This window comes from Oncorhynchus keta, chromosome 21 (assembly GCF_023373465.1).
Source record: "Oncorhynchus keta strain PuntledgeMale-10-30-2019 chromosome 21, Oket_V2, whole genome shotgun sequence".
NCBI classification, from domain to species: Eukaryota; Metazoa; Chordata; class Actinopteri; order Salmoniformes; family Salmonidae; genus Oncorhynchus; species Oncorhynchus keta.
Genome location: NC_068441.1, coordinates 56,946,082 through 56,966,936, shown reverse-complemented (window position 1 = coordinate 56,966,936; position 20,855 = coordinate 56,946,082). Strand labels below are relative to the sequence as shown.

The window sequence follows — 20,855 nt, the reverse complement described above, 5'->3', positions numbered from 1 at the left end:
ATCTCCTCTGTGGAGTGTAGGGCTTAAAGTGGTCCTATGGACAGATACTCCGATCTCCTCTGTGGAGTGTACAGCTTAAAGTGGTCCTATGGACAGATACTCCGATCTCCTCTGTGGAGTGTAGGGCTTAAAGTGGTCCTATAGACAGATACTCCGATCTCCTCTGTGGAGTGTAGGGCTTAAAGTGGTCCTATGGACAGATACTCCGATCTCCTCTGTGGAGTGTAGGGCTTAAAGTGGTACTATGGACAGATACTCCAATCTCCTCTGTGGAGTGTAGGGCTTAAAGTGGTCCTATGGACAGATACTCCGATCTCCTCTGTGGAGTGTAGGGCTTAAAGTGGTCCTATGGACAGATACTCCGATCTCCTCTGTGGAGTGTAGGGCTTAAAGTGGTACTATGGACAGATACTCCGATCTCCTCTGTGGAGTGTAGGGCTTAAAGTGGTCCTATGGACAGATACTCCGATCTCCTCTGTGGAGTGTAGGGCTTAAAGTGGTCCTATGGACAGATACTCCGATCTCCTCTGTGGAGTGTAGGGCTTAAAGTGGTCCTATGGACAGATACTCCAAATCTCCTCTGTGGAGTGTAGGGCTTAAAGTGGTACTATGGACAGATACTCCGATCTCCTCTGTGGAGTGTAGGGCTTAAAGTGGTCCTATGGACAGATACTCCGATCTCCTCTGTGGAGTGTAGGGCTTAAAGTGGTCCTATGGACAGATACTCCAATCTCCTCTGTGGAGTGTAGGGCTTAAAGTGGTTCTATAGACAGTTAACCCTTTACACTCCTACCTCTATATCTGTATCATTAGTATTGGGTTAACCCTTTACACTCCTACCTCTATATCTGTATCATTATTATAGGGTGTTAACCCTTTACACTCCTACCTCTATATCTGTATCATTAGTATTGGGTTAACCCTTTACACGCCTACCTCTATATCTGTATCATTATTATAGGGTGTTAACCCTTTACACTCCTACCTCTATATCTGTATCATTAGTATAGGGTTAACCCTTTACACTCCTACCTCTATATCTGTATCATTATTATAGGGTTAACCCTTTACACTCCTACCTCTATATCTGTGTCATTATTATAGTGTTAACCCTTTACACTCCTACCTCTATATCTGTATCATTATTATAGGGGGTTAGCCCTTTACACTCCTACCTCTATATCTGTATCATTATTATAGGGTGTTAACCCTTTACACTCCTACCTCTATATCTGTATCATTATTATAGGGTGTTAACCCTTTACACTCCTACCTCTATATCTGTATCATTATTATAGTGTTAACCCTTTACACTCCTACCTCTATATCTGTATCATTATTATAGGGTTAACCCTTTACACTCCTACCTCTATCTGTATCATTATTATAGGGTTAACCCTTTACACTCCTACCTCTATCTGTATCATTATTATAGGGTGTTAACCCTTTACACTCCTACCTCTATATCTGTATCATTATTATAGGGTTAACCCTTTACACTCCTACCTCTATATCTGTATCATTATTATAGGGTTAACCCTTTACACTCCTACCTCTATATCTGTATCATTATTATAGGGTGTTAACCCTTTACACTCCTACCTCTATATCTGTATCATTGTTATAGGGTGTTAACCCTTTACACTCCTACCTCTATATCTGTATCATTATTATAGGGTGTTAACCCTTTACACTCCTACCTCTATATCTGTATCATTATTATAGGGTTAACCCTTTACACTCCTACCTCTATATCTGTATCATTATTATAGGGTGTTAACCCTTTACACTCCTACCTCTATATCTGTATCATTATTATAGGGTGTTAACCCTTTACACTCCTACCTCTATATCTGTATCATTATTATAGGGTTAACCCTTTACACTCCTACCTCTATATCTGTATCATTATTATAGGGTTAACCCTTTACACTCCTACCTCTATATCTGTATCATTATTATAGGGTGTTAACCCTTTACACTCCTACCTCTATATCTGTATCATTATTATAGGGTGTTAACCCTTTACACTCCTACCTCTATATCTGTATCATTATTATAGGGTTAACCCTTTACACTCCTACCTCTATATCTGTATCATTATTATAGGGTTAACCCTTTACACTCCTACCTCTATATCTGTATCATTATTATAGGGTGTTAACCCTTTACACTCCTACCTCTATATCTGTATCATTATTATAGGTGTTGTGTGTTTCATTATTATAGGGTTAACCCTTGAACCTCTATATCTGTATCATTATTATAGGTGTTAACCCTTTCCTCCTAACCTCTATATCTGTATCATTATTATAGGGTGTTAACCCTTTACACTCCTACCTCTATATCTGTCCCCTGTCCATCCTACCTCTATATCTGTATCATTAGTGTTATGTGTTAACCCTTTACACTCCTACCTCTATATCTGTATCATTATTATAGGGTGTTAACCCACCTCCTACCTCTATCTGTATCTAATATGGTTCTTTGTCCTATCTATATCTGTATCATTATTATAGGGTGTTTTTACACTCCTACCTCTATATCTGTATCATTATTATAGGGTGTTAACCCTTTACACTCCTCCTATATCTGTATCATTATTATAGGGTTAACCCTTTACACTCCTACCCTATATCATCATTATTATAGGGTTAACCCTTTACACTCCTACCTCTATATCTGTATCATTATGGTTAACCCTTTCCACTCCTACCTCTATATCTGTATCATTAGTATAGGGTTAACCCTTTACACTCCTACCTCTATATCTGTATCATTATTATAGGGTTAACCCTTTACACTCCTACCTCTATATCTGTATCCACTCCTACCTCTATATCTGTATCATTATTATAGGGTGTTAACCCTTCCATCCTACCTCTATATCTGTATCATTATTATAGGGTGTTATCTGTATCATTATTATAGGGTTAACCCTTTACCTCCTACCTCTATATCTGTATCATTATTATGGGTGTTAACCCTTTACACTCCTACCTCTATATCTGTATCATTATTATAGGGTTAACCCTTTACACTCTACCATGGTCTAGGGTTAACCCCATCTCCTACCCTATATCTGTATCAGGTTACCTGTCCTATGTGTTTCTCACGGGTTGTGTGTTTCTAAACTGAATATTGAATGATTCTAGTCTCACCTCTCCTTCCTTCTAACCTTGGTCTGATCTGTTCATTTCTCTCTCCCTCTTCTGTCCCCTGTCCATCCCCCCAGGTTATGTGGTTATCCACCGTTCTACTCTAACCATGGTCTGTCCATCTCCCCCCAGGTTATGTGGTTATCCACCGTTCTACTCTAACCATGGTCTGTCCATCCCCCCCCCCCCAGGTTATGTGGTTATCCACCGTTCTACTCTAACCATGGTCTGTCCATCTCCCCCAGGTTATGTGGTTATCCACCGTTCTACTCTAACCATGGTCTGTCCATCTCTCCCCCAGGTTATGTGGTTATCCACCGTTCTACTCTAACCATGGTCTGTCCATCTCCCCCCCCAGGTTATGTGGTTATCCACCGTTCTACTCTAACCATGGTCTGTCCATCTCCCCCCAGGTTATGTGGTTATCCACCGTTCTACTCTAACCATGGTCTGTCCATCCCCCCCAGGTTATGTGGTTATCCACCGTTCTACTCTAACCATGGTCTGTCCATCTCCCCCCCAGGTTATGTGGTTATCCACCGTTCTACTCTAACCATGGTCTGTCCATCTCCCCCCAGGTTATGTGGTTATCCACCGTTCTACTCTAACCATGGTCTGTCCATCTCCCCCCAGGTTATGTGGTTATCCACCGTTCTACTCTAACCATGGTCTGTCCATCTCCCCCCTCCCAGGTTATGTGGTTATCCACCGTTCTACTCTAACCATGGTCTGTCCATCTCCCCCCTCCCAGGTTATGTGGTTATCCACCGTTCTACTCTAACCATGGTCTGTCCATCTCCCTCCCCCAGGTTATGTGGTTATCCACCGTTCTACTCTAACCATGGTCTGTCCATCCCCCAGGTTATGTGGTTATCCACCGTTCTACTCTAACCATGGTCTGTCCATCTCCCCCCCTCCCAGGTTATGTGGTTATCCACCGTTCTACTCTAACCATGGTCTGTCCATCTCCCCCCTCCCAGGTTATGTGGTTATCCACCGTTCTACTCTAACCATGGTCTGTCCATCTCCCCCCAGGTTATGTGGTTATCCACCGTTCTACTCTAACCATGGTCTGTCCATCTCCCCCCAGGTTATGTGGTTATCCACCGTTCTACTCTAACCATGGTCTGTCCATCTCCCCCCCAGGTTATGTGGTTATCCACCGTTCTACTCTAACCATGGTCTGTCCATCTCCCCCAGGTTATGTGGTTATCCACCGTTCTACTCTAACCATGGTCTGTCCATCCCCCCAGGTTATGTGGTTATCCACCGTTCTACTCTAACCATGGTCTGTCCATCTCCCCCCAGGTTATGTGGTTATCCACCGTTCTACTCTAACCATGGTCTGTCCATCTCCCCCAGGTTATGTGGTTATCCACCGTTCTACTCTAACCATGGTCTGTCCATCTCCCCCCAGGTTATGTGGTTATCCACCGTTCTACTCTAACCATGGTCTGTCCATCCCCCCTAGGTTATGTGGTTATCCACCGTTCTACTCTAACCATGGTCTGTCCATCTCCCCCCAGGTTATGTGGTTATCCACCGTTCTACTCTAACCATGGTCTGTCCATCTCCCCCCAGGTTATGTGGTTATCACCGTCCATCTCCCCCCAGGTTATGTGGTTATCTACTCTAACCATGGTCTGTCCATCTCCCCCAGGTTATGTGGTTATCCACCGTTCTACTCTAACCATGGTCTGTCCATCTCCCCCAGGTTATGTGGTTATCCACCGTTCTACTCTAACCATGGTCTGTCCATCCCCCAGGTTATGTGGTTATCCACCGTTCTACTCTAACCATGGTCTGTCCATCTCCCCCCAGGTTATGTGGTTATCCACCGTTCTACTCTAACCATGGTCTGTCCATCTCCCCCCAGGTTATGTGGTTATCCACCATTCTACTCTAACCATGGTCTGTCCATCTCCCCCCAGGTTATGTGGTTATCCACCGTTCTACTCTAACCATGGTCTGTCCATCCCCCCTAGGTTATGTGGTTATCCACCGTTCTACTCTAACCATGGTCTGTCCATCTCCCCCAGGTTATGTGGTTATCCACCGTTCTACTCTAACCATGGTCTGTCCATCTCCCCCCAGGTTATGTGGTTATCCACCATTCTACTCTAACCATGGTCTGTCCATCTCCCCCAGGTTATGTGGTTATCCACCGTTCTACTCTAACCATGGTCTGTCCATCTCCCCCCAGGTTATGTGGTTATCCACCATTCTACTCTAACCATGGTCTGTCCATCCCCCCTAGGTTATGTGGTTATCCACCGTTCTACTCTAACCATGGTCTGTCCATCTCCCCCCCCAGGTTATGTGGTTATCCACCGTTCTACTCTAACCATGGTCTGTCCATCTCCCCCAGGTTATGTGGTTATCCACCGTTCTACTCTAACCATGGTCTGTCCATCCCCCCCCAGGTTATGTGGTTATCCACCATTCTACTCTAACCATGGTCTGTCCCCCCAGGTTATGTGGTTATCCACCGTTCTACTCTAACCATGGTCTGTCCATCTCCCCCCAGGTTATGTGGTTATCCACCGTTCTACTCTAACCATGGTCTGTCCATCCCCCCTAGGTTATGTGGTTATCCACCGTTCTACTCTAACCATGGTCTGTCCATCTCCCCCCCCCCCCTAGGTTATGTGGTTATCCACCGTTCTACTCTAACCATGGTCTGTCCATCTCTCCTGGGATGAAGAAGAGAATCAGGATGGGACAGTATGAGTTTCCTAACCCAGAGTGGTCCGACGTATCAGAGGAGGGTAAGTGGGGCTTGTATAGTGGGGCTTGTATAGTGGGGCTTGTATAATGGGGCTTGTATAGTGGGGCTTGTATAATAAATAATTGTTCAGCAGTCTGGCTTGGGGGGGTAGAAGCTGTTCAGCAGTCTGGCTTGGGGGGGTAGAAGCTGTTCAGCAGTCTGGTGGCTTGGGGGTAGAAGCTGTTCAGCAGTCTGGTGGCTTGGGGGTAGAAGCTGTTCAGGAGTCTGATGGCTTGGGGGTAGAAGCTGTTCAGCAGTCTGGTGGCTTGGGGGTAGAAGCTGTTCAGCAGTCTGATGGCTTGGGGGTAGAAGCTGTTCAGCAGTCTGGTGGCTTGGGGGTAGAAGCTGTTCAGCAGTCTGGTGGCTTGGGGGTAGAAGCTGTTCAGCAGTCTGATGGCTTGGGGGTAGAAGCTGTTCAGCAGTCTGATGGCTTGGGGGTAGAAGCTGTTCAGCAGTCTGATGGCTTGGGGGTAGAAGCTGTTCAGCAGTCTGATGGCTTGGGGGTAGAAGCTGTTCAGCAGTCTGATGGCTTGGGGGTAGAAGCTGTTCAGCAGTCTGATGGCTTGGGGGTAGAAGCTGTTCAGCAGTCTGATGGCTTGGGGGTAGAAGCTGTTCAGCAGTCTGGTGGCTTGGGGGTAGAAGCTGTTCGGGAGTCTGATGGCTTGGGGGTAGAAGCTGTTCGGGAGTCTGATGGCTTGGGGGTAGAAGCTGTTCAGCAGTCTGATGGCTTGGGGGTAGAAGCTGTTCAGCAGTCTGGTGGCTTGGGGGTAGAAGCTGTTCAGCAGTCTGATGGCTTGGGGTAGAAGCTGTTCAGCAGTCTGATGGCATGGGGGTAGAAGCTGTTCAGCAGTCTAATGGCTTGGGGGTAGAAGCTGTTCAGCAGTCTGATGGCTTGGGGGTAGAAGCTGTTCAGGAGTCTGGTGGCTTGGGGGTAGAAGCTGTTCAGCAGTCTGATGGCTTGGGGGTAGAAGCTGTTCAGCAGTCTGATGGCTTGGGGGTAGATGCTGTTCAGCAGTCTGATGGCTTGGGGGTAGAAGCTGTTCAGCAGTCTGATGGCTTGGGGGTAGAAGCTGTTCAGGAGTCTGATGGCTTGGGGGTAGAAGCTGTTCAGCAGTCTGATGGCTTGGGGGTAGAAGCTGTTCAGCAGTTTGGCTTGGGGGGGTAGAAGCTGTTCAGCAGTCTGATGGCTTGGGGGTAGAAGCTGTTCAGCAGTCTAATGGCTTGGGGGTAGAAGCTGTTCAGCAGTCTGGTGGCTTGGGGGTAGAAGCTGTTCAGCAGTCTGATGGCTTGGGGGTAGAAGCTGTTCAGGAGTCTGATGGCTTGGGGGTAGAAGCTGTTCAGCAGTCTGATGGCTTGGGGGGGTAGAAGCTGTTCAGCAGTTTGGCTTGGGGGGGTAGAAGCTGTTCAGCAGTCTGATGGCTTGGGGGTAGAAGCTGTTCAGCAGTCTAATGGCTTGGGGGTAGAAGCTGTTCAGCAGTCTGGTGGCTTGGGGGTAGAAGCTGTTCAGCAGTCTGGTGGCTTGGGGGTAGAAGATGTTCAGGAATATTTTGGTCCACACTTGGCGCTCCGGTACGTGGTAATTCACATATAGAGTGTACTTCGCCATCCTGCATTTCTACAATATAAATGTACCTTAATAGTTACTGAATGTGTATGTGTGTGTGTGTGTGTGTGTGTGTGTGTGTGTGTGTGTAGCCAAGCAGCTCATCAGAACCCTGCTGAAGACCGAGCCCACGCAGAGGATGACCATCACAGAGTTCATGAACCATCCATGGATCAACGTGAGTTTCTCTCTCTCTCTCTCTCTCTCTCTCTCTCTCTCTCTCTCTCTCTCTCTACCTCTCTAACTATTCATTCTCTCTCTCTCTCCTCTCCCCTGTCAATTCAATTCAAGGGGCTTTATTGGCATGGGAAACGTGTTAACATTGCCAAAGCAAGTGAGGTTGATAATATGCAAAAGTGAAATAAACAATAAAAATGAACACTAAACATTACTCACAGAAGAGAGAGACATGATGTCCCAGATGTGCTCAATTGGATTCAGGTCTGGGGAACGGGCGGGCCAGTCCATAGCATCAACGCCTTCCTCTTGCAGGAACTGCTGACACTCCAGCCACATGAGGTCTAGCGTTGTCTTGCATTAGGAGGAACCCAGGGCCAACCGCACCAGCATGTGGTCTCACAAGGGGTCTGAGGATCTCATCTCGGTACCTAATGGCAGTCAGGCTACCTCTGGCCCCCAAAGAAATGCCACCCCACACCATGACTGACCCACCTCCAAACCGGTCATGCTGGAGGATGTTGCAGGCAGCAGAACGTTCTCCACGGCGTCTCCAGACTCGATTTCGGTTTTCTTTTTAAATACATCTCCTTAAAAAATGACAAAGAGAAACTACTTTAAGACATGAAGGTAAGTCAATACGGAAAATTTCAAGAACTTTGAAATTTTCTTCAAGTGCAGTCGCAAAAAAACATCAAGTGCTTCGATGAAACTGTCTCTCATGAGGACCGCCACAGGAAAGGAAGACCCAGAGTTCCCTCTGCTGCAGCGGATAAGTTCAGTAGAGTTACCAGCCTCAGAAATTATAGCCCAAATAAATGCTTCACAGAGTTCAAGTAACAGACACATCTCAACATCAACTGTTCAGAGGAGACTGGGTGAATCAGGTCTTCATGGTCGAATTTCTGCAAAGAAACCACTACTAAAGGACACCAATAAGAAGAGACTTTCTTGGGCCAAGAAACACAAGCAATGGACATTAGACCGGTGAAAAGTGAGTCCAAATTTGAGAGACATTTTTTTGCATTCTGCAGTGATACACCATCTCATCTGGTTTGCGCTTAGTGGGACTATCATTTGTTTTTCAACAGGACAATGACCCAACACACCTCCAGGCTGTGTAAGGGCTATTTGACCAAGAAGGAGAGTGATGGAGTGATGCACCAGATGACCTGGCCTCCACAATCACCTGACCTCAACCCAATTGAGATGGTTTGGGATGAGTTGAACCTCCGAGTGAAGGAAAGTAGCCAACAAGTGCTCAGCATATGTGGGAACTCGTTCAAGACTGTTGGAAAAGCATTCCAGGTGAAGCTGGTTGAGAGAATGCCAAGAGTGTGCAAAGCTGTCAAGGCAAATGGTGGCTACTTTAAAGAATCTCATATATAAAATAAATTAATATTTGTTTAACACTTTTTTGGTTACTACATGATTCCATATGTGTTATTTCATAGTTTTGATGTCTTCACTATTATTCTACATTGTAGAAAATAGTAAAAATAAAGAAAAACCCTTGAATGAGTAGGTGTGTCCAATCTTTTGACTGGTACTGTACATATATGTTATTCATTTAACGGAAAACAATTAACATTTTCCATTTGTCACATCGCTCGTGTGTGTGTGTGTGTGTGTGTGTGTGTGTGTGTGTGTGTGTCACATCGCTTGAGTGTGTGTGTGAGTGTGTGTGTCACATCGCTTGAGTGTGTGTGTGAGTGTGTGTGTGTCACATCGCTTGAGTGTGTGTGTGAGTGTGTGTCACATCGCTTGAGTGTATGTGTGAGTGTGTGTCACATTGCTTGTGTGTGAGTGTGTGTGTCACATTGCTTGTGTGTGAGTGTGTGTGTCACATTGCTTGTGTGTGAGTGTGTGTGTCACATTGCTTGTGTGTGTGTGTGTGTGTCACATTGCTTGTGTGTGTGTGTGTGTCACATCGCTTGTGTGTGAGTGTGTGTCCCTAGTGTATGTGTCTCTGTGTGTGTCTCATCCCTAGTGTGTGTGTGTCTCTGTGTGTGTCTCATCCCTAGCGCGCGTGTGTGTGTCATCCCTCGCGTGTGTGTGTGTGTGTGTGTGTGTGTGTGTGTGTGTGTGTGTGTGTGTGTGTGTGTGTGTGTGTGTGTGTGTCCCTGTGTGTGTCCCTGTGTGTGTCTCATCCCTAGCACACGTGTGTGTGTCTCTGTGTGTCTCATCCCTAGTGTGTGTGTGTCTGTCTCTTCCAATCCCTAGCACGTGTGTGTGTGTGTCTCATCCCTAGCGCGTGTGTGTCTCATCCCATCCCTAGCGCGTGTGTGTGTCTCATCCCTAGCACGTGTGTGTGTGTGTCTCATCCCTAGCGCGTGTGTGTGTGTCTCATCCCTAGCGCGTGTGTGTGTGTCTCATCCCTAGCGCGTGTGTGTGTGTCTCATCCCTAGCGCGTGTGTGTGTGTCTCATCCCTAGCGCGTGTGTGTGTGTCTCATCCCTAGCGCGTGTGTGTGTGACTCATCCCTAGCGTGTGTGTGTGTCTCTTTCTCTGTAGCAGTCGATGGAGGTTCCCCAGATTCCTCTCCACACCAGGCGAGTTCTGATCGAGGACAGAGATGCTTGGGAGGACCTCAGGGTGAGACTGAATGCATCCTAAATGGAACACTTTCCCCTATGTAGTGAACACTATTCCCTATGTAGTGAACACTATTCCCTATGTAGTGAACACTATTCCCTATGTAGTGAACACTATTCCCTATGTAGTGCACACTATTCCCTATGTAGTGCACACTATTCCCTATGTAGTGCACACTATTCCCTATGTAGTGAACACTAGTCCCTATGTAGTGCACACTAGTCCCTATGTAGTGCACACTAGTCCCTATGTAGTGCACACTAGTCCCTATGTAGTGCACACTAGTCCCTATGTAGTGCACACTAGTCCCTATGTAGTGCACACTAGTCCCTATGTAGTGCACACTAGTCCCTATGTAGTGCACCTCTTTTGACCAGGACCAATAGGGCTCCATTTGGCAGAGAACTTACATAACACCGAGGGGTTCAAGCCCAGTGAGGGGGGGGTTCAAGCCCAGTGAGGGGTGGGTTCAAGCCCAGTGAGGGGTGGGTTCAAGCCCAGTGAGGGGTGGGTTCAAGCCCAGTGAGGGGTGGGTTCAAGCCCAGTGGGGGGAGGGGGTTCAAGCCCAGTGAGGGGGAGTCCAAGCCCAGTGAGGGGGAGTCCAAGCCCGGGGGGTTCAAGCCAAGCCCAGTGGGGGAAGTCCAAGCCCAGTGAGGGGGGTCCAAGCCAAGCCCAGTGGGGGGGTCCAAGCCCAGTGAGGGAGGGTCCAAGCCCAGTGAGGGGGGGGTCCAAGCCAAGCCCAGTGGGATGCTCTTTTTGGGGCCGCCGGTGTCTTGGTAAAGACAATGTTTAATTAAATATGTCTTCCTACCTAGACGTCAGTGGGATGTTGTTACAGAACGTTGTCTGATGAACTTCCTGTCTGTGTGTCTCTCAGGAGGAGATGAATAGCGCCTTAGCGACCATGAGAGTGGACTATGAGCAAGTCAAAATCAAGACCATTGAGGAGTCCTCCAATCCCCTTCTGATGAAGAGGAGGAAGAAATTACAGCCCTCAGCCAATCACATGGTCCCAGACACACAGAGACCTGCCCTATGAGACATATATATATACACACACACACACACACACACACACACACACAGGGACACACCCACTCATAATACACGTGTTGTAAAACAGAAGCAATAAGGGTTATCGACTCACTGGGGAGTGCATGGATTTTCTTAAAGCATAGAAGTTTATTTTTCATGACCAGTTTTAATGTTTTTAAAAAGCATTTATTTTGATGAATCAATGTTTTTACCAAATCAACCACTCTGCTGGTGAACGTTCACCTTTTAAAACAACCAAGAGATTTATGAGAAGAGAGGAGACGTGCGTATGAGTCTATGGTTTTTCCAAATGACTAAAATCCAAACAGACTTCCTCGTATCAGTTGGTGATAGATTAACAAACCATGTGTGTTATTGTGTTATTGAAATGGCTTGTGGGAATGTAAACACACACTTACACATCGAGGTCTGTGACGTCACGGCCCGGCCACGTCCCATTCAGAGACATATGAAGTCGTCGTCCCCGGCCACGTCCCATTCAGAGACATATGAAGTCGACCCCCGGCCACATCCCATTCAGAGACCTGTGTAGTCACCCCCCGGCCACGTCCCATTCAGAGACATATGAAGTCACGCCCCGGTCAGGTCCCATTCAGAGACATATGAAGTCACGCCCCGGTCACGTCCCATTCATGAGCCACTTTCCCACAGTACAAGGTGAATAGTTGAGTACAGTTCACTTGACCTCAGTCACCCAGCTCGCTGGCTTTCATCCACAGTCCTTAACCACTTCCCTCTACCCCCTATGCACTTGTGGAGAGCTGATATGCCCAGTGTACAAGTGTTTAAGGGCAGAGACGAGGCAGCCATGTTTCATAATGGAATGCAGCCAGAGGCCATTTCAGCCTGATGCTGTTCTCTAGGGGTTTGTAGTCTTTCTAGTCTTTTCAGTTGTAGTTCTTTATCCTGGCTGTTACAATGTTAAGAATCACTTTCTGCTCAGACTTTGTACTGTGTGAATGCTATGCAGAGAGAGGGCTTCACCCCAAAACTACCTTCTACATCATTTTGATACTGCTTTGATTTTGTGTATAAATATAGTGTTGCAGAATCTTATTGTCACTTTGTGTGTGTGTGTGTGTGTTCCTGCATCCTCTCACTGTGGGTCACAAGTAGTCCTGCTAGCTGTGTCATTACAGACCTGGGTTCGATCCCAGGCTGTGTCACAGCCGGCCGTGACCGTTAGATCTATGAGGTGTCGCACAATTGGCCCAGTGTCGTCCGGGTTAGGGGAGGGTTTGTGTTAAGAAGCAGTGTAAGCTTGGCAGGGTCATGTTTCGGAGGGCGCACGGCTCTCAAGCTTCACCTCTCCAAAGTCCATACGGGAGTTGCAGTGCCGAGACAAGATTGTAACTACCAATTGGAAATAATGAAATTGAGGAGAAAACGGGTCAAAATGATTTGGGCACTTTTTTTTTATTGGGAATTTGGGACATAGAAACAGCAAGCCTCCCTATATCTCACTGAGAGGTGTGGTGACATTCTGGTCTCCCTGGCCTACGGGACTCTACCACTACGAGCTCAGTGACTTTCAACGTGGCGCCGTCATAGGATGCCACATTGCCAACAAGTCAGTTTGCCAAATTTCTGTCCTGTTAGAGCTGCCCCCGGTCAACTGTAAGTGCTGTTATTGTCAAGTGGAAACGTCTAGGAGCAACAACGGCTCATTCGGGGAAGTGGTAGGCCACACAACTTCACAGATATAAAATGTTTTTGGAATATATTTGATGAGCAGGTGTCCACATACTTTTGGTGCATGGAGTGTAGAGTGACACCTGACATTCCGCCTGTCATTGACCTGAATGTAGCAACAATCACCCCAAAAATTAAGAACAATAAAAAATAGATTTTTTTTTTATATATAATAAATGCAACAATTTGAACAATAGATTAAGATACTCAATGTTTTGAGGAAAAAAATGCATCAGGTATTAACTGAATTATAGCACATAAAACATGTTGCTAGGTGCAGACGAATAATGGTTCTGGTATTTTGATGGGAATTTGGGTATTAAATATACACTGCTCAAAAAAATAAAGGGAACACTTAAACAACACAATGTAACTCCAAGTCAATCACACTTCTGCGAAATCAAACTGTCCACTTAGGAAGCAACACTGATTGACAATAAATTTCACATGCTGTTGTGCAAATGGAATAGAAAATAGGTGGAAATTATAGGCAATTAGCAAGACACCCCCAATAAAGGAGTAGTTCTGCAGGTGGTGACCACAGACCACTTCTCAGTTCCAATGCTTCCTGGCTGATGTTTTGGTCACTTTTGAATGCTGGCGGTGCTTTCACTCTAGTGGTAGCATGAGACGGAGTCTACAACCCACACAAGTGGCTCAGGTAGTGCAGCTCATCCAGGATGGAACATCAATGCGAGCTGTGGCAAGAAGGTTTGCTGTGTCTGTCAGCGTAGTATCCAGAGCATGGAGGCGCTACCAGGAGACAGGCCAGTACATCAGGAGACGTGGAGGAGGCCGTAGGAGGGCAACAACCCAGCAGCAGGACCGCTACCTCCGCCTTTGTGCAAGGAGGAGCAGGAGGAGCACTGCCAGAGCCCTGCAAAATGACCTCCAGCAGGCCACAAATGTGCATGTGTCTGCTCAAACAGTCAGAAACAGACTCCATGAGGGTGGTATGAGGGCCCGACGTCCACAGGTGGGGGTTGTGCTTACAGCCCAACACCGTGCAGGACGTTTGGCATTTGCCAGAGAACACCAAGATTGGCAAATTCACCACTGGCGCCCTGTGCTCATCACAGATGAAAGCAGGTTCACACTGAGCACATGTGACAGACGTGAGAGAGCGAGGAGACGCCGTGGAGAAAGTTCTGCTGCCTGCAACATCCTCCAGCATAACCGGTTTGTCGGTGGGTCAGTCATGGTGTGGGGTGGCATTTCTTTGGGGGCCTCACAGCCCTCCATGTGCTCGCCAGATGTAGCCTGACTGCCATTAGGTACCGAGATGAGATCCTCAGACCCCTTGTGAGACCATATGTTGGTGCGTTTGGCCCTGGGTTCCTCCTAATGCAAGACAATGCTAGACCTCATGTGGCTGGAGTGTGTCAGCAGTTCCTGCAAGAGGAAGGCATTGATGCTATGGACTGGCCCGCCCGTTCCCCAGACCTGAATCCAATTGAGCACATCTGGGACATCATGTCTCGCTCCATCCACCAACGCCACGTTGCACCACAGGCTGTCCAGGAGTTGGCGGATGCTTTAGTCCAGGTCTGAGAGGAGATCCCTCAGGAGACCATCCGCCACCTCATCAGGAGCATGCCCAGGCGTTGTAGGGAGGTCATACAGGCACATGGAGGCCACACACACTACTGAGCCTCATTTTGACTTGTTTTAAGGACAGTACATCAAAGTTGGATCAGCCTGTAGTGTGGTTTTTCACTTTAATTTTGAGTGTGACTCCAAATCCAGACCTCCATGGGTTGATAAATTTGATTTCCATTGATAATTTTTGTGCGATTTTGTTGTCAGCACATTCAACTATGTAAAGAAAAAAGTATTTAATAAGAATATTTCATTCATTCAGATCTAGGATGTGTTATTTTAGTGTTCCCTTTATTTTTTTGAGCAGTGTATTTTAGTGCTCTCTTATGTACATGTTCTAATGGTATCAGGTATCTTTCTATATTTTGTGTGAAAATAAATACAATTTCTAAGTGCCTCATTTGCATATATGAATACATTAACATAAACGATTGGGACAAGGCTGCAACCACAACAAAAAAAAACGTGCTTTGTCTCGGCCTACCTGCACTCACCTGCGGTGTCTAGACCTCATTAGTTACTGTTGTCACATTCTGTTGTACAATTCAATAGCAGGTTTAAAAATCAACAGGTTTTAGATTACACCGATCTAAAAATACTTTACATTGTGAGATCAGACATAATATGAATAAATATAATATAATATAATGTTTATTTTCAGGAAGTTACTTTCATTTCAGAGCTTTTAATTTGTAAACATTTCAATTGTATTAAATTATAACTTTTTTTTTTCAATTCCACCCCAAAAAAAAATAACACCCATCAAAATAAAGTTGTGATCTTCCCTTTGTGATGTAAACGTTGAGGCGTTAAAGCTTTAGCTCTTATAGAGCGGAAAGACAACGTACTCCATTGAGGCCATTTCACTCATTACCGAGGTGTTTGACAGGACATTACAAACATTTCCTCTGTCGTAACGTTAACGGGGGGGGGGAAACGACAGGCACAAGCAAGAGTATGAAAGAGTCGCAGGGGTAAAATGAAAACGGACAATCCAGTGAAATTTAGGTGACAAGTGGATTTTTACATCAAACACAGGAACGAGGTGACTGAAGGAGACCGATCCTCAGGTGGGCAGGGCATGTGCATTGCTACCGGAATGAGGAAGCATGTTCTGCTCATTCTTACTCTATGCTGCTCCATGCTCACACTGGGGGACAGGAAACTCCTCTGGTTGGTTGGTCACACTGGGGGACAGGAAACTCCTCTCGTTGGTCACACTGGGGGTCAGGAAACTCCTCTGGTTGGTTGGTCACACTGGGGGACAGGAAACTCCTCTGGTTGGTCACACTGGGGGTCAGGAAACTCCTCTGGTTGGTCACACTGGGGGACAGGAAACTCCTCTGGTTGGTCACACTGGGGGACAGGAAACTCCTCTGGTTGGTTGGTCACACTGGGGGACAGGAAACTCCTCTGGTTGGTCACACTGGAGGACAGGAAACCCCTTTGGTTGGTTGGTCACACTGGAGGACAGGAAACTCATCTGGTTGGTTGGTTGGTCACACTGGAGGACAGGAAACTCCTCTGGTTGGTTGGTCACACTGGGGGACAGGAAACTCCTCTGGTTGGTCACACTGGAGGACAGGAAACCCCTTTGGTTGGTTGGTCACACTGGAGGACAGGAAACTCATCTGGTTGGTTGGTTGGTCACACTGGAGGACAGGAAACTCCTCTGGTTGGTCACACTGGGGAGAGGAAACTCCTCTGGTTGGTCACACTGGGGGACAGCAAACTCATCTGGTTGGTCACACTGGGGGACAGGAAACTCCTCTGGTTGGTCACACTGGGGGACAGGAAACTCCTCTGGTTGGTTGGTCACACTGGGGGACAGGAAACTCCTCTGGTTGGTTGGTCACACTGGGGGACAGGAAACTCCTCTGGTTGGTCACACTGGGGGACAGGAAACTCCTCTGGTTGGTTGGTCACACTGGAGGACAGGAAACTCCTCTGGTTGGTTGGTCACTCTGGGGGACAGGAAACTCCTCTGGTTGGTCACACTGGAGGACAGGAAACTCCTCTGGTTGGTTGGTTGGTCACACTGGAGGACAGGAAACTCCTCTGGTTGGTCACACTGGGGGAGAGGAAACTCCTCTGGTTGGTCACACTGGGGGACAGGAAACTCATCTGGTTGGTCACACTGGGGGACAGGAAACTCCTCTGGTTGGTCACACTGGGGGACAGGAAACTCCTCTGGTTGGTTGGTCACACTGGGGGACAGGAAACTCCTCTGGTTGGTTGGTCACACTGGGGGACAGGAAACTCCTCTGGTTGGTCACACTGGGGGACAGGAAACTCCTCTGGTTGGTTGGTCACACTGGAGGACAGGAAACTCCTCTGGTTGGTTGGTCACTCTGGGGGACAGGAAACTCCTCTGGTTGGTCACACTGGAGGACAGGAAACTCCTCTGGTTGGTTGGTTGGTCACACTGGAGGACAGGAAACTCCTCTGGTTGGTTGGTCACACTGGGGGACAGGAAACTCCTCTGGTTGGTCACACTGGAGGACAGGAAACCCCTTTGGTTGGTTGGTCACACTGGAGGACAGGAAACTCATCTGGTTGGTTGGTTGGTCTCACTGGAGGACAGGAAACTCCTCTGGTTGGTTGGTCACACTGGGGGACAGGAAACTCCTCTGGTTGGTCACACTGGAGGACAGGAAACCCCTTTGGTTGGTTGGTCACACTGGAGGACAGGAAACTCATCTGGTTGGTTGGTTGGTCACACTGGGGGACAGGAAACTCCTCTGGTTGGTCACACTGGGGGACAGGAAACTCCTCTGGTTGGTCACACTGGGGGACAGGAAACTCCTCTGGTTGGTCACACTGGGGGACAGGAAACTCCTCTGGTTGGTTGGTCACACTGGGGGACAGGAAACTCCTCTGGTTGGTTGGTCACACTGGGGGACAGGAAACTCCTCTGGTTGGTCACACTGGGGGACAGGAAACTCCTCTGTTTGGTTGGTCACACTGGAGGACAGGAAACTCCTCTGGTTGGTTGGTCACTCTGGGGGACAGGAAACTCCTCTGGTTGGTCACACTGGGGGACAGGAAACTCCTCTGGTTGGTTGGTCACACTGGAGGACAGGAAACTCCTCTGGTTGGTTGGTCACTCTGGGGGACAGGAAACTCCTCTGGTTGGTCACACTGGGGACAGGAAACTCCTCTGGTTGGTTGGTCACACTGGGGGACAGGAAACTCCTCTGGTTGGTTGGTCACACTGGGGACAGGAAACTCCTCTGGTTGGTCACACTGGGGGACAGGAAACTCCTCTGGTTGGTTGGTCACTCTGGGGGACAGGGAAGTCCTCTGGTTGGTCACACTGGGGGACAGGAAACTCCTCTGGTTGGTTGGTCACTCTGGGGACAGGAAACTCCTCTGGTTGGTCACTCTGGGGGACAGGAAACTCCTCTGGTTGGTTGGTCACACTGGGGACAGGAAACTCCTCTGGTTGGTTGGTCACTCTGGGGGACAGGAAACTCCTCTGGTTGGTCACTCTGGGGGACAGGAAACTCCTCTGGTTGGTTGGTCACACTGGGGGACAGGAAACTCCTCTGGTTGGTTGGTCACTCTGGGGGACAGGAAACTCCTCTGGTTGGTTGGTCACACTGGGGGACAGGAAACTCCTCTGGTTGGTCACACTGGAGGACAGGAAACCCCTTTGGTTGGTTGGTCACACTGGAGGACAGGAAACTCATCTGGTTGGTTGGTTGGTCACACTGGGGACAGGAAACTCCTCTGTTTGGTCACACTGGGGGACAGGAAACTCCTCTGGTTGGTTGGTCACACTGGGGGACAGGAAACTCCTCTGGTTTGTTGGTCACACTGGGGGACAGGAAATAATATATATGCCATTTAGCAGACGCTTTTATCCAAAGCGACTTACAGTCATGTGTGCATACATTCTACGTATGGGTGGTCCCGGGAATCGAACCCACTACCCTGGCGTTACAAGCGCCATGCTCTACCAACTGAGCTACAGAAGGAGCTACAGAACTCCTCTGGTTGGTCACACTGGGGGACAGGAAACTCCTCTGGTTGGTTGGTCACACTGGAGGACAGGAAACTCCTCTGGTTGGTTGGTCACTCTGGGGGACAGGAAACTCCTCTGGTTGGTCACACTGGGGGACAGGAAACTCCTCTGGTTGGTTGGTCACACTGGGGGACAGGAAACTCCTCTGGTTGGTTGGTCACACTGGGGGACAGGAAACTCCTCTGGTTGGTCACACTGGGGGACAGGAAACTCCTCTGGTTGGTTGGTCACACTGGAGGACAGGAAACTCCTCTGGTTGGTTGGTCACTCTGGGGGACAGGAAAGTCCTCTGGTTGGTCACACTGGGGGACAGGAAACTCCTCTGGTTGGTTGGTCACACTGGAGGACAGGAAACTCCTCTGGTTGGTTGGTCACTCTGGGGACAGGAAACTCCTCTGGTTGGTCACACTAGGGGACAGGAAACTGGTTGGTTGGTCACACTGGAGGACAGGAAACTCCTCTGGTTGGTTGGTCACTCTGGGGGACAGGAAACTCCTCTGGTTGGTTGGTCACTCTGGGGACAGGAAACTCCTCTGGTTGGTTGGTCACTCTGGGGGACAGGAAACTCCTCTGGTTGGTCACTCTGGGGGACAGGAAACTCCTCTGGTTGGTTGGTCACACTGGGGACAGGAAACTCCTCTGGTTGGTTGGTCACTCTGGGGGACAGGAAACTCCTCTGGTTTGTCACACTGGGGGACAGGAAACTCCTCTGGTTGGTTGGTCACACTGGGGGACAGGAAACTCCTCTGGTTGGTTGGTCACTCTGGGGGACAGGAAACTCCTCTGGTTGGTTGGTCACACTGGGGGACAGGAAACTCCTCTGGTTGGTTGGTCACTCTGGGGGACAGGAAACTCCTCTGGTTGGTCACACTGGGGGACAGGAAACTCCTCTGGTTGGTCACACTGGGGGACAGGAAACTCCTCTGGTTGGTTGGTCACACTGGGGGACAGGAAACTCCTCTGGTTGGTCACACTGGAGGACAGGAAACCCCTTTGGTTGGTTGGTCACACTGGAGGACAGGAAACTCATCTGGTTGGTTGGTTGGTCACACTGGAGGACAGGAAACTCCTCTGGTTGGTTGGTCACACTGGGGGACAGGAAACTCCTCTGGTTGGTCACACTGGAGGACAGGAAACCCCTTTGGTTGGTTGGTCACACTGGAGGACAGGAAACTCATCTGGTTGGTTGGTTGGTCACACTGGAGGACAGGAAACTCCTCTGGTTGGTCACACTGGGGAGAGGAAACTCCTCTGGTTGGTCACACTGGGGACAGGAAACTCATCTGGTTGGTCACACTGGGGGACAGGAAACTCCTCTGGTTGGTCACACTGGGGGACAGGAAACTCCTCTGGTTGGTTGGTCACACTGGGGGACAGGAAACTCCTCTGGTTGGTTGGTCACACTGGGGGACAGGAAACTCCTCTGGTTGGTCACACTGGGGGACAGGAAACTCCTCTGGTTGGTTGGTCACACTGGAGGACAGGAAACTCCTCTGGTTGGTTGGTCACTCTGGGGGACAGGAAACTCCTCTGGTTGGTCACACTGGAGGACAGGAAACTCCTCTGGTTGGTTGGTTGGTCACACTGGAGGACAGGAAACTCCTCTGGTTGGTCACACTGGGGAGAGGAAACTCCTCTGGTTGGTCACACTGGGGGACAGGAAACTCATCTGGTTGGTTGGTTGGTCACACTGGAGGACAGGAAACTCCTCTGGTTGGTTGGTCACACTGGGGGACAGGAAACTCCTCTGGTTGGTCACACTGGAGGACAGGAAACCCCTTTGGTTGGTTGGTCACACTGGAGGACAGGAAACTCATCTGGTTGGTTGGTTGGTCACACTGGAGGACAGGAAACTCCTCTGGTTGGTTGGTCACACTGGGGGACAGGAAACTCCTCTGGTTGGTCACACTGGAGGACAGGAAACCCCTTTGGTTGGTTGGTCACACTGGAGGACAGGAAACTCATCTGGTTGGTTGGTTGGTCACACTGGGGACAGGAAACTCCTCTGGTTGGTCACACTGGGGACAGGAAACTCCTCTGGTTGGTCACACTGGGGGACAGGAAACTCCTCTGGTTGGTCACACTGGGGGACAGGAAACTCCTCTGGTTGGTTGGTCACACTGGGGGACAGGAAACTCCTCTGGTTGGTTGGTCACACTGGGGGACAGGAAACTCCTCTGGT

The 20,855-nt window shown here is 48.6% G+C and overlaps 1 protein-coding gene and 1 long non-coding RNA gene across 16 annotated transcripts in view; one reads left to right on the top strand and one right to left on the bottom strand.

Annotated features, from left to right (window-relative positions):
• LOC118380621 (MAP kinase-activated protein kinase 2-like) overlaps positions 1 to 12,417 on the top strand; it is a 41,865-nt gene extending 29,448 nt beyond the window's left edge. Inside the window, exons 7-11 of one of the 4 annotated variants that reach the window (XR_008075082.1) lie at positions 5,802 to 5,926; positions 7,621 to 7,706; positions 10,219 to 10,299; positions 11,177 to 11,902; positions 11,941 to 12,417. Coding sequence is in view for 3 of the 4 variants with exons in the window: in XM_052474472.1 (XP_052330432.1) it covers positions 5,802 to 5,926; positions 7,621 to 7,706; positions 10,219 to 10,299; positions 11,177 to 11,338 (454 nt within the window). In the remaining variant the exon portion in view is untranslated. Of the gene's footprint in view, positions 1 to 5,801; positions 5,927 to 7,620; positions 7,707 to 7,819; positions 7,904 to 10,218; positions 10,300 to 11,176 lie in introns of those variants that run through there. The other 3 variants (XM_052474473.1, XM_052474472.1, XM_052474474.1) reach the window with 3 other exon arrangements.
• LOC127910497 (uncharacterized) lies at positions 827 to 2,202 on the bottom strand. 12 transcript variants are annotated; one of them, XR_008075086.1, is made up of 4 exons: positions 2,132 to 2,202; positions 1,652 to 2,084; positions 1,460 to 1,602; positions 1,130 to 1,273 (listed from the first exon to the last, which is right to left on the bottom strand). It is a non-coding gene; the product is annotated as an uncharacterized LOC127910497 (long non-coding RNA). The 12 variants fall into 12 exon arrangements; XR_008075092.1 differs by having other exon boundaries at positions 1,652 to 1,892; positions 1,940 to 2,196; XR_008075087.1 differs by lacking the exon at positions 1,130 to 1,273 and adding an exon at positions 827 to 889 and having other exon boundaries at positions 1,652 to 2,196.
• Positions 12,418 to 20,855: the final 8,438 nt, after the last annotated feature.